A 14,574-nucleotide genomic window follows, 5' to 3' on the forward strand; every position below is an offset into this window, starting at 1 on the left:
TTTTTAGTCAGGGATTTTTTTTTCTTACAATTGATTTGAGTTGGTTACATTTTCCTAAAATTTTCAGTGTGACAGTATTCTTCTGCAATAAACACTGAATTTATTTTAAGGCTTAACACATCTTAATCTTGCCAATAATTATGGAGGGCACTGTATATATATATATATATATATATATATATATATATATATATATATATATATATATATATATATATATATATATATATATATGACGTTCAAAAAATCAGTCTGCTCTCTCAAATCTTGTCTCCAAAACATCTAACTTTGACTGTCCCTTAAATAGACTTATTTCTAATCCTTTCCAACCTATTCACTCCTAGAGAGAACCTCAATGTATTAATTTCTGCCAGCTCTGGTTCCTAATGTGTCTTCAGTGCCACTGTCACTTATCCGTACATCATGGCTGGCCTCACTACTGTTTTATAAACTTTGCCCTTCATCCTAGTAGAGACTCTTCTGTCACATAACATACCAAACACCTTCTGCCAGCTGTTCCAACCCGCTTGGACTCATTTCTTCACTTCTTTACCATTTTCACCATTGCTCTGCTCTGTTGAACCCAAGTATTTGAAGTCATCTACTCCCGCTATCTCTTTTGTCTGGAACCTCACTCTTCCCATTCCACGCCTCTTGCTCTCTATGATATTTCAGGGTTTTTTTCTAATAAACTGAAAAAATGTAAACAATTTCATTTTTTCCCCTGTCAATATGTGGTGCTGTGTGTACATTGTGGAAAAATTGACTTCAATGATAAATGATTTTAGCAAAATGCTGAAATATAACAGAGTGTAAAAATTTGAGGGCGTCTTTATACTTTCTGTACCCACTCTTTATCACCAAATCATCCAGCATTATTATGCTGTTTTTTCCCCAAAAAGTTTGATTCACTGTTTTTCCACTGTAGCTCTTTCTGTTATTTTGTGATATTTAGGTCTACCTCGTGCCCACCCCGAGAGCTACCACTCCTACATGTGGAACAACTTCTTCAAGTTCATTGACATTGATCCCCCCAATGCTCATATCCTGAATGGAAACGCAATGGACTTGGAAGCAGAATTTCAGGCCTATGAGCAAAAGATTGCAGAGGCTGGAGGAATCCACTTGTTTGTTGGAGGTCAGACATTATTGTTTGTTTCTTTTAGTTTTTGTATCTCTTCTGAAACACAAACCATCTCTCGCTCCATAATCCTCCTCATCCTTTGCATTTTTAAGGTATTGGACTTGATGGCCACACAGTATTTAATGAACCAGGCTCCAGTCTTGTCTCTAGAACCACAGTGAAGACACTAGCCAAAGACACCATTGTGGCAAATCCTCAGTTTGTTAGAAATGACCTCTCCAAGGTTCCTACCATGGCTCTGACTGTTGGACGAGGCACTGTCATGGATGCCAATGAGGTCAGACGGAATTTACTGAAATTGTGTTCAATTGTGTTTTGTTTTAGTACAGTCCTCGGCAGGTTTTGTTTTAGTATGAGAAAGGACTGGGCTGCTAAATAATACAAAATAGCTTTTATGTAAGTTCTCATGTATAATGCACACGTATGTATAAAACGCACCCCCAAATACCCGTAATATTAGTATTATTTGTATTTTTTCATTTTCAAAAATTATTCTGAAGTTAAGCACTTTATTTAAACACACTATTTTTGTAATAGCTCTTATTTTGAAATTCACAGCCCAACTTTTATTTAGTGAATGTGAAAACATATCCCGTAATTTCTCGAAAATAATGCGCAATTGTTTCCAAAAATATTTTCAAAAAGTCAATAGAGCGCATTATATTTTGGTAGGGATGAAAAATAAAAAATACAATCACATTGTATTGTCATATACAGGTACATAGAGTGGTAAAAAGGTATACATTAAATTTTGATATGATATTTGATGTCTTTTGTTACAAATTTTTATATATTACAGTAATGTGCGCCACCAACATGACCTCTGACCTCCTCGGGGGGTGGGGAGGGGAGAAGCTTTGCATTTTATGATCGTTAGCATAGCATATTTGTTGCAACTGCACCAAACATCAGAAACGACTGCCCGTGAGTTTCTTTTAACTTAAACGAAGAGAAAAATGTTGACTACAAGGGCTAGTTGTGCGGCAGTTTTTCAAAGAAATGTGTCATCACTCCGGCCAAATCGGAAGCAAAACAACGTGAGCTGAAACTACGTTGTACAATCATACAGTATAGTCCACAGTTGAAATACTCACTTTTTTAAAAGTGCCCATTATGCTCATTTCTACGTAGTTTGAGCTCTCGTTTTGATAGTGACGTGACGCTACGAAGAGCTGCTACAGATTGTAGTCGAACGGGGGCAAGAGGCTGCCCTGTTAACACGATGGACCTTCCCATCAAAGCGCTGACAATAATGAGGAATAAAGGGAACAGAGACTCATAGGATTCAAAAAATGTTTCCACACAAACGCCATGGATGGCACAGAGGATGTCATGCTGTGGGAGCAACATGGGGATGTTCATGATGCAATGGAGGAGGCACCGGAACTGGACCAAGTCATCAATGATGAGATTGACAGTGACACACCAAAGGGAGCTAACGATGGATATTTTTCAGACTGGAAATGAGTCAGATGCTTCTTTTGAGGTCTTGACCAAGGATGCGTAATGTAGAGGATAAACTGTACACTGCCCGAACGTTTTATGCACAAATATTTGATGCGAATTTTTTTCAAGTTAAACAGTGTTAAATAGTTCATTTATTTATGACTATAATATGTGTTAACAGGATTAATAATATGTTATGCCATTGTTGAGCATTTATTTTAGTTGGTTGAGGGATTATGTTCGGACAATTGCAGGATCCACGACAAGCGTGTCCTGTGTCCTGTCCCGAGATATATATTACCGCTGTATCAGTACATGCACAAAGATTATTATTAATGATTGTTGTACAGACGATTTTTCAAAAAACAATACAAGTACAAGCAATAAAACCCCAAACCTAGCAAAATAGAAATACAGATAATTCCCAATATTTTGAGCATATGGATAGCAGCAAATCAGTGGTGCACATTTTACATTGGTAAAAGGGTTTTCTTGAAATAGGTTTTTAGGTCAACTTTGTGGGTGCGCATATACTTCAGGACGCACTATACTAAAGAAATTACAGTAGACGTGCTCATATGTTTTATTACCGAGGCAGAATTTGGAAGATGTGTACAATACTTAAAGGAAAACATGAAGGGCCGTGCAAAAATGGGATGGGATGACAGGCGTTTCAGAAAAGAATTAGCATTAAACAAAACATAACCAAAAAGAAATAAATGATGATTGTAGTTCAGTCATATTTAAAAAAAAATAAAATTAACCAGGATATATAAACTTATGAGCACAAGTATTCGTATTATTCAGTCATACGAAGCCTTATCATATTGGAATGAAAGTGTAGGCTACACCTTTTTCAGTGTTTAGGTGGTGTTGGCATATTAGAATGAAAGTGTACACTTTTCTCATAACCTATAGGTGGTGAAATGAATATATACTGCTTTTTCCTAACCTCGAGGTAGTGGCATGCATGTATGAAATCGGAGTCTTTTTCCCTTATACCTATGTGTAATGCACACCATTGATTTTTTTTTTTTTTCGGTAAAAATGCACATTATACAGAAGAAATTATGCCCAATTCATCTGAATAATTGTTAAGAGTCATAGCTTGAAAAAAAAAAAACATTGCTAAAAATCTTTCTTTTCATTAACAGGGCAGATGCAAGTGTCAGCCTTTTCAGTAGTTTAATTTTTCTACATTTTAGTTTTGTTAAAAGCTTTATCACCAATCAGTAAATTTTTCCGTACCAAGTCTCTCCACTTGACTGCGATTATCTAGTACTGTTTCCAATGCTGTTTAGGCAGTTCTTTCAAAGTCAATCCTTGGAACCAATAGATGACAGAAATAACAGTTGTGTGTGAATACAATTTGTTTGATTGTATAACATTGTTTTGTAGTGTTACTGCTATCTCCTATTAAATGTCTCCATATACAGTGAATAAAATGAGTATTTGAACACCCTGCTATATTGCATGTTCTCCCACTTAGAAATCATGCAGGGGTCTGAAATTTTCATCTTTCTTTCATCATCTGTGAGAGAGATAATCTAAAAAGAAAAATCCAGAAATCACAATGTATGATTTGTGTGCTACAGCTGCAAATAAGTATTTGAACGCCTGAGAAATCCAATGTTAATATTTGGTACAGTAGCCTTTGTTTGCAAATACAGAGGTCAAACATTACCTGTAGTTGTTCACCAGGTTTGCACACAGTGCAGGAGGGATTTTTGCCCACTCCTCCACACAGATCTTCTCTAGATCAGACAGGTTTCTGGGCTGTCACTGAAAAACACGGCGCTTCAGCTCCCTCCGAATATTTTCTTTTGAGTTCAGGTCTGGAGACTGGCTAAGCCACACCAGAACCTTGATAAGCTTCTTATGGAGCCACTCCTTGGTTTTCTTGGCTGTGTGCTTCATGTCATTGTCATGTTGAAAGACCCAGCCACGACATATTTTCAATGCTCTGACTGAGGGAAAGAGGTTGTTCCCCAAAATCTCACAATACATGGGCGCGGTCATCCTCTCCTTAACGCAGTGCATGATGCTACCACCCCCATGCTTCACAGTGGGGATGGTGTTCTTGGGATGCATCTCATCATTCGTCTTCCTCCAAACACGGTTAGTGGAATTATAACCAGAAAGTTTCATTTTGGTCTTATCTGACCACAAAACCTTCTCCCATAACTCCTCCATATCATCCAAATGGTCATTGCCAAACTTCAGACGGGCCTTGCCATGTGCTGGTTTAAGCAGAGGAAGTTTCCATGCCGTGCATGATTTCAAAGCATGATGTTTTAGTGTATTACCAACATTCACCTTGGAAATGGTGGTCCCAGCTCTTTTCATGTCATTGACCAAGTCCTGTCCTGTAGTTCTGGGCTGATTCCACACCTTTCTAAGGATCAGTGAGACACCACGTGGTGATATCTTCCATGGGGCTCCACTCCGATTGAGATTGACCGTCATGCTTAGCTTCTTCTATTTTCTAATGATTGCTCCAACAGTGGACCTTTTTCTACCAAGCTGCTTGGCAATTTCTCCTAAAGGAAATGAAATGTATAAAAGTTAATCAACAAGGCGATGTATTTGCAATACTGCTTAATGTGTGAAAGTCTGTGGATGAAAAGTTGCAGTGTGAGAATGTGGCAAGAAAGTGATTACAGCAGATAGCATGCTAGAACGGAATGTTCTCGACGGTTGGGTGGTGATGACCACAATCAGCAGGTGTGACATGACGCGACGCTTGACCCAGGTGACACGACGCTTGACCTAGAGGGAGACGGGAGCAACAAAACGTCAACAACCGCAGGCGGGAGGAGTCGGCCCACCATCCTGCGGACCAAGGAAGACCAATGAGAGAGCGCTAATGATAACTGCAGAAGACGCATAACCAATAGTGAATTAGTAGATTGTACTTTTAAATTGTCCTGGGCAACTCGGATGTGGAGTACGTCGGCTGGAGGGAACAGAGACTTACAGGGTTGTATTGAGAGGGACCCGAGACCCAGGTGTTTGTTGAAGGAATAAATCCACTCGTGTGTGAAAACCCCGGCTTCCTGGTCCTTTCTTTGCAGAACGAGCGCGCAAATTGTTGGATGAGTGGTGGTCGGGTAAGGTCACAATTTGGAGTCAGATGATTAACGGACTTTTATATTGATCAAAAAATAATATCCAACAATTCTTGGTGACCCCGACGTGATGCAAGAAAGGTAAAGAAGTCTGGGACTTAGCGAAAACCCACAGAGTCTGGGACTCGGGGTCTGGGACCCACGTCCACACCAGGTGACGACCTGATAAGAAAGCCCCAAATCCGACCTTCCTTCCTCGAGTGGCCACATCGAAAAGTTAAGCAGAATACCTGTTACTAAAACGTCTAAATTCTGCATATTGGAGTGTGTAAATTGTAAGAGGAAGGATTATCGGAGGGGGCAATTGTGTAAAAGTGTGGACGTTAGTAGGGTATAAAATATGGGATTTATCTACTAGAATAGTTTGGAACTATTCGTGGTTGAGATACGGTGTAAAATCTGGGCTTTACATATCAGTGTGGAAGCGGTGTGAGTGGAATACCAAACTGTTGTTCTGTGTGAAAAGTGTCCAGGACGCGCGCGGGTGGATTGTGAAATGGTGAGTGAAATTAAGTGTGACAGTGGTCTCGGGGGTGAGAAGCCATATGAAGGGAATGATGTGTGGTCGGAGATAAATGGTCATTATGTGAAATTGGAGACTCAGTTAATGAGTGGAATTGAAGGAAAGAAAATTAAGAAGGAACGGGAGCGTAGCCAGAAGGTGTTTTTGAAGTTAAAGAAAGATGAGCCGTTTCAAGGAGAGCCCGGAACGTGGGATATGTCAAAGTTGGCGAGGCAGTGACAGAAAAAGGAAACTAGAATGTTGGCGAATATTCGAGGCTTGAAGGAAGATAAAGATCAAGCAAGTTGGAGACACCGTGTTAAGTTGGAGAAGGAAGTGAAAGAGTCGGAGAAAGATAGACGTGCCATACACCAGTTGGCAACGATTGCAACTGCGTTAGCGGGGATAAGTATGGAGTGTGAGGAAGTTGTGAAGAAAGTGCCTGCGTCGGTTGATAAAGTGGATGAGAGAAGAAAGACGATAGAGGGGGTAAGAGGGATCTATCCCCAGTTGCCAGAGAGCGGACAGGCTCAGCAATATGTTTTTGAGCCACCGTCGTACCCGACGGCACCAGTGATGGCCCCAGTGGTCACATTGGGTGACAGGTCTTGGAATGTACCCAACCAGTGACAACAAGAGGCCAGTGGTTGATGGCCCCACTCTCCACAGTACCAGAGACTGCACGAATATACTGGGCTCGGCTGAGTCCAGAGACCCCATTCGGAGGAGGTGTCTACTCTACGTATCTACTGTGGAAACCATGGATCCAGGCTTTGGCACCGTACCACCCCCCAGTGGACCCATTGCATTGCACTCTATATTACGATAGGGATTCGGATGAAGTATATAGAGATGCGTTTGAAGAAATCGAGGGAGTTGATTGGACACTACAGTCACCATGCATCTTTGTAGGCCCAGAGGGAGTGGCAGCGAATGTGCAGTTGTTGCCAGCGCAAGAACAATGGTTCAAAATGGGTGAGGAAGGTCTGCCCCATGTAACACTGGCAGTGTCACCAGGCCATGAGCCCTGTCAACTGGGGCCGATGGTGAAAAGATTAACACAACAGCATGATTGGATGATAACGAAAATTCCAGATGTGTGGCACTCTGCCTCCGCTAACAGTTTTAGGATTATGGCAAAAATGGTGGACAAGGCAGACCTCGAGGTGGTTTTTCTGGACCGCCATCATGGGCGGTAGCAGACTGATCATGAGTCCGCACAGGCTATGTTGGATCTGCTGATCTGCTACTGAAGAGACAACAGGAAGCAGAACTGGAAGTGGCAGAAATGAAGATGTTGAGGACTGACCAGGTTAGATAGAATCAGAAATGCCAAAGTTGGATGGTTTGGAGACAAGTTTCGAGAGAGCAGACTTCGATGGTTTGGACCTGTCCAGAGGAGAGAGAGTGAGCATATTGGTAGAAGGGTGCTGAGGATGGAGCTGAAGAGAAGGTTGATGGATGCTGTGAGGGAAGACATGAGGGCAGTTGGGGTTAGAGAGGAAGATGGAGGAGATAGGCTAAGATGGAAAAGCCGAAAGAAAAGAAGAAGTAATCTGGCAATGATCGATTTTTTTTTTTTTTTTTTGGGACAGTCGTGCAAAGGATGTAGAGTCATCACACACATTACCTTAGGGAAGGAGTTGGAGGAGCTGGTGACCAGGATGTGGAGAGCCTGAGAGGATTTTGTCTGCTCTTGTCTTAGTGTAACGTTCAAGTCCGCAGGGCTGGGTAGGCTGGTACCGACCATTCGTTCACCAGTTCTGATTGTCCGTTGCAGTCAGAGTTTGTCCTTTTTTTGCAGCAGCACCAGACTGTAATACAGGTACACAGTACTGATTTGATTACCAATGTATAGAACTGTCTCTGCAGCTCCCTTGGCAGGTCGTGCTTCCTTCGGGACCAGAGGATGTACATCCTCTGCTTGACATGATCTCCCACTTCTGGTCCTGAGAGACTGTTTTTCTCAGCAACTTAAAGATCTCAACAGTTGACACAATATAGTTGGACAGCATGAGGGGCACCTGTGGTGAAGGATGCCTCCTGAAGTCCACAATCAGCTCAAGGTTGTTGGCCAAAGCAAAGCTGATACCGTCTCCACTTCATCACCGTCTTTGATGAGGCCGATGACTGTGGTATAATCTGCGAACTTTGACAGCCAGGTGCGTTAATGTGCTAGCATTTGTGTAGAGTGAGAAGAGCACTTCAGAGCACAGCAGAGATTAGAGGACACAACCTTTGGGTGGCTTGGCGCTGGTGGTGTATGTGGATCAGTTTGTGTTCACCAGCCTCACCTGCTCCATCTTACCTGTTAGAAAGTTGTAAATCCACTGGCAGATGGCAGGCAAGACACTAAGATGGAGAAACATGGAGGCGAGAAGAAGCAACAGGCCTGTAGTCATTCAGACCCAAAATTGCAAGTTTCGTCGGGACCGGGATGATGGTGGTGCCTTTGAAGCAGAATGGTATTTCGCACAGTTCCAGAGATCTGCTGAAGAGGTTTGTGAAGACTGGAGCAAGTTGGTCTGTGCAGACTTTGAGACAGGATGGGGGACTCAAGGTCTGGGCCCCACCACTTTGTTAATCCTTTGTTGTTTAAAGATGCAGGTCACCTCTTTTTTGTGGATGGTAAACGTAGATGTCTGAGGTGTTGAAGTGCTTGAAAGTGTGGCTTGGTGGGTGTATTCTAAGTATTCTTTTCAAATCTGCACCAAAAGCTATTCAGGTCATCGACTGGCCTATTATTGGTCTCTGCTTGGGGTAAGCTCGCTTGTAATGGTTAGACCAGTTGTGCGTGCCAAGGGGGGAAGACATCAGCCGTATTTTTTTTTTTTTAACTTTAGCTCACCGCACATGTGCAAACAACGACAGTGCAGCAAAACACGCTGTCAGTGAGTTCCCCCCTATTTTAAGATCTCGCTTTCGAAATCTTAAACATGAGTATGGATGCTGTAATAAAGAAGACAAAAACGTATCACTTTCATACTGAATGGGAGGCAGACAACTTTTTGCCATTTTCGAAGTCTGTTTCCCTCATCTGCCAGTGTAGTGATGTGTCGCGGCATTTTCGAACTTTTTATGGAAAATACGGCACCAACATTCCGCCGAAAAGCAAGCTGAGAATGAGAAAAGTGAACGAACTAAAATCCCAATTGGCCCCACAGCAGTCACTTTTCACACTATATAGTTCAAAAGCAAAAGCCGCCACGAAGCATCTCTCTGCGTTCGTCACATCATCGTTGATAATTCCAAGACGAGAAAAGACGCATAGCTGACTAGTCCCAATCTTTTAAAAATATGGCGAAAATATTCTGTTCAATAAAATCTCTGCAGCTGTAAGGGAGTACAGTTACACGGCGCTGTAAAACCATGGCTGATGTGTGGAAGGACATCTCAGATTGTGAGTGTGAGTGACGCAGCCAAGGTGTGCATTTTCATTCATATGGTGTTTAGTGATCATCAATGTGAACTCAGTTACAAAAAATGTTTAAAGTTAATTATGTTGTGTAACATTGGCTCATGCAGTTATGCAAGGCACACAAACATACATTTACAAATAAAGAATCCTCAATATACTTTAAAATAGATATATTTTGCATTTTTGTAGTGGGTAGATCTTTGTGATTTGGTCATTCATTTTCATCATTGGTCATTCTAAAAATATATATATATACGTCAACGCCCCCCTCCCTTCTCCCTATCCACCTACCCACCTGTCGATTGCGAGAAGGTGGATGCTTGAAAAGTAGATCTTGTGGTTAAAAAAAAAAAAAAAAGTCTGGGCACCCCTGGGTAAGACAGTGTTATGCACAGGTGTCAAACACAAGGTCCGGGGCCCATATCCGGTCCGCCATGTGATTTTATGTGGCCCACAAAGGCAAGTCTAGTTTGTCAACTTCCATGGACCTTGTGAAAATCTGGGCCAAAGTTTAAAATTGTCATATTCCAAAAATGAAAATATAATATTACAAGCATTTTTGAATTATCAAACATGAAAAATAGTTTAAAATCATTATCCTTGATTTCTGATTCCAAAAATAGTTCATAAATGTAAAGTGATTAAATATTTTTATGGTTTCACTGTCATAATGGCCTTCTGAGGGAAACCATAACTACAATGTGGCCCTCAAGAAAAATTAGTTTGACACCCCTGGTGTAATGCATTCAAGACTGATTTGGAGTTGTTAGCGCTGAACTGCTTTTCCAGCTTTGCTGCATAAGTCCTCGGGCCCTATCCCCATTACGATACTCCTTCAAATTTCTGTGAGTCTACATCACAGACAAACTCACCTGGACAATAAATATCACCGCGGTGGTGAAAAAGGCCCAGCAGCGACTCCACTCCCTGAGAGTGCTCAGGAAGAACAACTTGAAAACTAAGCTGCTGCAGGCTTTCTACAGAACCACCGTGGAGAGCATCCTCACAAACTGCATCACAGTGTGGTATGCCGGATGCACAGCAGCGGACAGGAAAGCTCTGCAAAGAGTGATCAACAGTGCCCAGAAGATCACTGGCTGCTGTCTGCCCTCAATAGAAGACATTGCCAACTCCCGTTATTACAGCAGAGCCACTAATATTGTAAATGATTCCTAACATCCTGGTCATCACCTGTTTAACCTGCTGCCCTCTGGCAGGCAGTACAGGTCCACAAAACACAGACAACCAGATTCAAAGACAGTTTTTTTCCCCAGTCATCAACTCCTTGAACTCACTTGAAATCACTGAATAAAACACTAATGTAATGTAATATTATGCAACTACACTTTTGTGCATTGATTTATCTATTTATTTTCGCAATAACTGTGCCTTTATGTATTTTATGTTGTTTTTACCCAAGATGTTCTATTTTTATTCTATTTTATTCACGTATGCACCTTGTGGAGAAGCAGTCATCATTTTGTTGTATGCACAGCATATAATGACGTTAAAGGCTATTGATTGATTTATTCATTTGTTTTATTAGTTGCTTATGTTATTCTGTATGCCTTGGTCTGATCATTTTAGTTTTGTGACACTGTGAGTGTGTACAACATCGCCAGTATTGACCTGCCTACACATAGCATACTGTGGAAATATATATATAAAATCACAAAGTTGTAATTTTATGGCTGCAATACATTGCTAAAAAGCTGGAACATGGTCATCTTTACCTCTGTGCTACTTTTCTTTAGTAACTGAAGACACTCGTTGTTCAAGTCTTGTAGGTGGATTTCTTTCCCATTCTTGCTCAATGTACATCTTCAGCTGTTCAATCGTCCAGGTTCTCTGTTGTATTTTATACTTTAAAATGCACCTGACATTTTCAATAGGAGACAATTCTGGACTGCAGGAAGGCCAGAGTAGTATCTACACTTTTAATACAAAGCCACGTTGTTGGCGTTGTCTTGTTGAAATAAGTGGGACATCCATAAAAAATGACATTGCTTGGATACAAGCATGTTTCTTCAAAACCTATACAATAGTGTATGAAATAATAGCAGTCCAATGTAACTAACCAGATTAATGCACGTTTTCGGTATATTTTTTTTTTTTTTTTATCGCTACATGTCAAACAAGTTACCAATAGGTGCAGTAGATCCTCTAGTCTAGTGGGGGTGGGCAATGTCCTCTATGGAGAGCAAAGAGCAGCCACTGATCTTCTGGGCGCTGTTGATCACAATTTACAGAGCTTTCCTGTCCATTGCTGTACACCCTGAATACTACAGGGATGGAGTATGTGAGGATGCTCGCAACGGTGGTTCTGTAGAAAGCCAGCACCAGGGTAGCTTCAAAGTTGTTCTTCCTGAGGACTCTCAGGAAGTGGCATCGCTGCTGGGCCTTTTTCACCACCGCTGTGGTATTTACAGTCCAGGTGAGTTTGTTTGTAATGTAGACTCCCAGAAATCTGAAGGAGTGGACCCAATCCACAAACTCCCCATTGATGAGCAGTGGGACCGGGATGAAGCCGCACTTCCAAAAGTCTAGGATGATTTCCTTCGTCTGCGGTGTTCAGTGTGAGGTTGTTTGTAGAACACCACTTTGACAATTTTCCAGTCTTGTCACTGTAGGCAGACTCCTCTCCTTTTGAGATGAACCCGATCATGGTGGTATCATCAGCAAACTTGATAATGGAGTTGCTGCAATGGGCTGGTATGCAGTCATATGTGTACAGAGAGTATAGCAGAGGGCTCAGTACACAACCTGGGGGGACCTGGTGCTGAGGGTGATTGAGTAAGAAAGGTGTGGCTCAAGTCTGACAGACTGCAGACGTTTTGTGAGGAAGTCTTCAATCTAGGAGCAGATGGAAGGTGATAGTCCAAGGAGGGAGCGTTTCCCAACCAAAATAGCTCAGATGATGGTATTAAAGGTTGAGCTAAAGTCTATGAAAAGCCTCCTGATGTAGTTCCCTTGGTGTTCCAGGTGGCTCAGTGCTGTGTGGAGAGCTATTGCGATAGTATCCTCGGTGGACCGGTTTCCTCTGTGGGCAAACTGGTAGGGGTCGTGTGATGAAGGGAGTGAGCCCTTATGAGGCATGCAACTAGCCTCTCAATGCACTTCATGATCACAGGTGTGAGTGCAACAGAGAACAACAAAGAAGAAATAATACCTGGCTTTTCTGGGTGAGTACTACATTCTGTGCTAATGTAGTGTATACTCTTGAACCCATAGTAACTATTAATGTCTCAAAGGTCAAGCATCATTGAGGTTTCAGGGTGTAGTTGTAAGTTGAAAGTGTTTTCACAAGGAGACGTGTGTGCGGCATGTACTTGTAGATTGCATGCACTTTGCCCGTATGTCCCCAGCTTATATGGTTGCATCCACCCCTCTTCCACACTCTCCCTAATGAAAGGACAACCACAGCGTGGTACTTGAAGTCACCATGAAATCAGGAAAAAAATTGTTGAGTTGATGTAATTTGCAACTTATGGTTATAAGAAAAATATCAATAATTGTTGGAGTTGGGGCTATTGGTCCAGATTGAATTTTCGTATTAAAGTGGATGAAGTTGCCCGAGTAATACTACTCACTTCGTTCAGTTAAATACTCGATATGTTTTGACTGATCTTTTCAAGAATGCAGTCATTTTGCATGGGGACATGCAGGCATGAAGCAAAGTTAAATCCTTAAAAAAGTGGATGTCCATGACAAAAAGATAATCAACTCAAATTTATATAATCTGCTTTTTATGCTTTATTATTTTTTGGAAATATCTATAGTAAGCCAAACTGTGCTGAGACAAGTCGGTATCTTGTTGGAGAAAAAAAAAGTCACTAGGGCTCTATGCTGATCTCTATAAAGTTTTCTGAGCTTGTGGCTATCTCTGGTAGATAATTTATGGATAATTGTGACTGTGGGAAAAATTTATCAAGACATTCTGCCACTTCCTAAATCATGATTTTGATCACTGGCGCACACAAAGCCTTTGCTCTGTGTAAAGCTATAGAGGACGGAGTGAACCATATGTGGACAGTATCCGCGTTCCAGCAGCATCTGCATACCATCTTTGTATGTGATGAGGATGCCACACTGGAGCTATGTGTCGAAACTGTGAAATATTTTAAAGGTGAAATGCAGCAATCTGGCTAACCCTCAAACCTAACCTATGAGTTTCTACAATTTTATGCATTAGTATTCATGCTCTTATTCTTACACTTTAACTATATCCACTTCTGAACAAATTTTAAAGAATTAATTTCACTGTTCCACTGATTTTTGCAATTTTGATTGCCCTTATAGGTTTGATGGGTGAAGAGAGGGGCTGAGCTGTCAACTGATCACCACCTGGTGATGTATTTTGAGGATCTGCTGGGAACGGCTGGCAGGTTCCCCTGTCAGAAGGAATTTCAACTCCCACCCCCGAAAGAACTTTCCTCATGTTCTGGGAGAGGCGAGGCACATTGAGTCCGAGTGGACAATGTTCCGCGCCTCCTTTGCTGAGGCGGCTGACCAGAGCTGTGGCCGTGAGTTTGTAGGTGCTTGTCATGGCAGCAAACCCCGAACAGGTTGGTGGACACCAACAGTGAGGGATGTTGTCAAACTTATCTGGCATTTTTGGCCTGTGGGGCTCCTGAGGCAGCTAATACAGTGAAGAATATAAGTATTCAAACACCCTGTTATATTGCAAGCTCTCCCACTTAGAAATCATGGAGGTGTCTGAAATTTTTATCGTAGGTGCATGTCCACTGTGAGAGAGATAATCTAAAAAGAAAAATCCAGAAATCACAATGTATAATTTTTTAATGATTCATTTGTGTGATACAGCTGCAAATAAGTATTTCAACACCTGAGAAAACCAATATATTTGGTACAGTAGCCTTTGTTTGCAATTACAGAGGTCAAATGTTTCTTTTAGTTATTCACCAGGTTTGCACAC

The 14,574-nt window shown here is 41.6% G+C and overlaps 1 protein-coding gene across 1 annotated transcript; it reads left to right on the plus strand.

The window, feature by feature from the left end:
* The first annotated feature begins 368 nt into the window (after positions 1-368).
* Positions 369-14,338, plus strand: LOC133513419 (glucosamine-6-phosphate isomerase 2-like). Its single transcript, XM_061844215.1, has 3 exons — positions 369-1,138; positions 1,237-1,421; positions 13,938-14,338. The coding sequence occupies exons 1-3, from the start codon at positions 994-996 to the stop codon at positions 13,941-13,943; spliced, it is 336 nt and encodes a 111-aa protein (XP_061700199.1). The 5' UTR covers positions 369-993; the 3' UTR covers positions 13,944-14,338.
* The last annotated feature ends 236 nt before the right edge of the window (positions 14,339-14,574 follow it).

The sequence above is a fragment of the Syngnathoides biaculeatus genome, chromosome 15, assembly GCF_019802595.1.
Source record: "Syngnathoides biaculeatus isolate LvHL_M chromosome 15, ASM1980259v1, whole genome shotgun sequence".
NCBI lineage: Eukaryota > Metazoa > Chordata > Actinopteri > Syngnathiformes > Syngnathidae > Syngnathoides > Syngnathoides biaculeatus.

Excerpts from the sequence above, each read along its gene's own strand:
- LOC133513419 (XM_061844215.1), top strand. The coding sequence starts at position 994 with ATGTGGAACAACTTCTTCAAGTTCATTGACATTGATCCCCCCAATGCT. Across the intron at positions 1,139-1,236 it reads AATCCACTTGTTTGTTGGAG|GTATTGGACTTGATGGCCAC; the intron begins GTCAGACATTAT and ends TGCATTTTTAAG.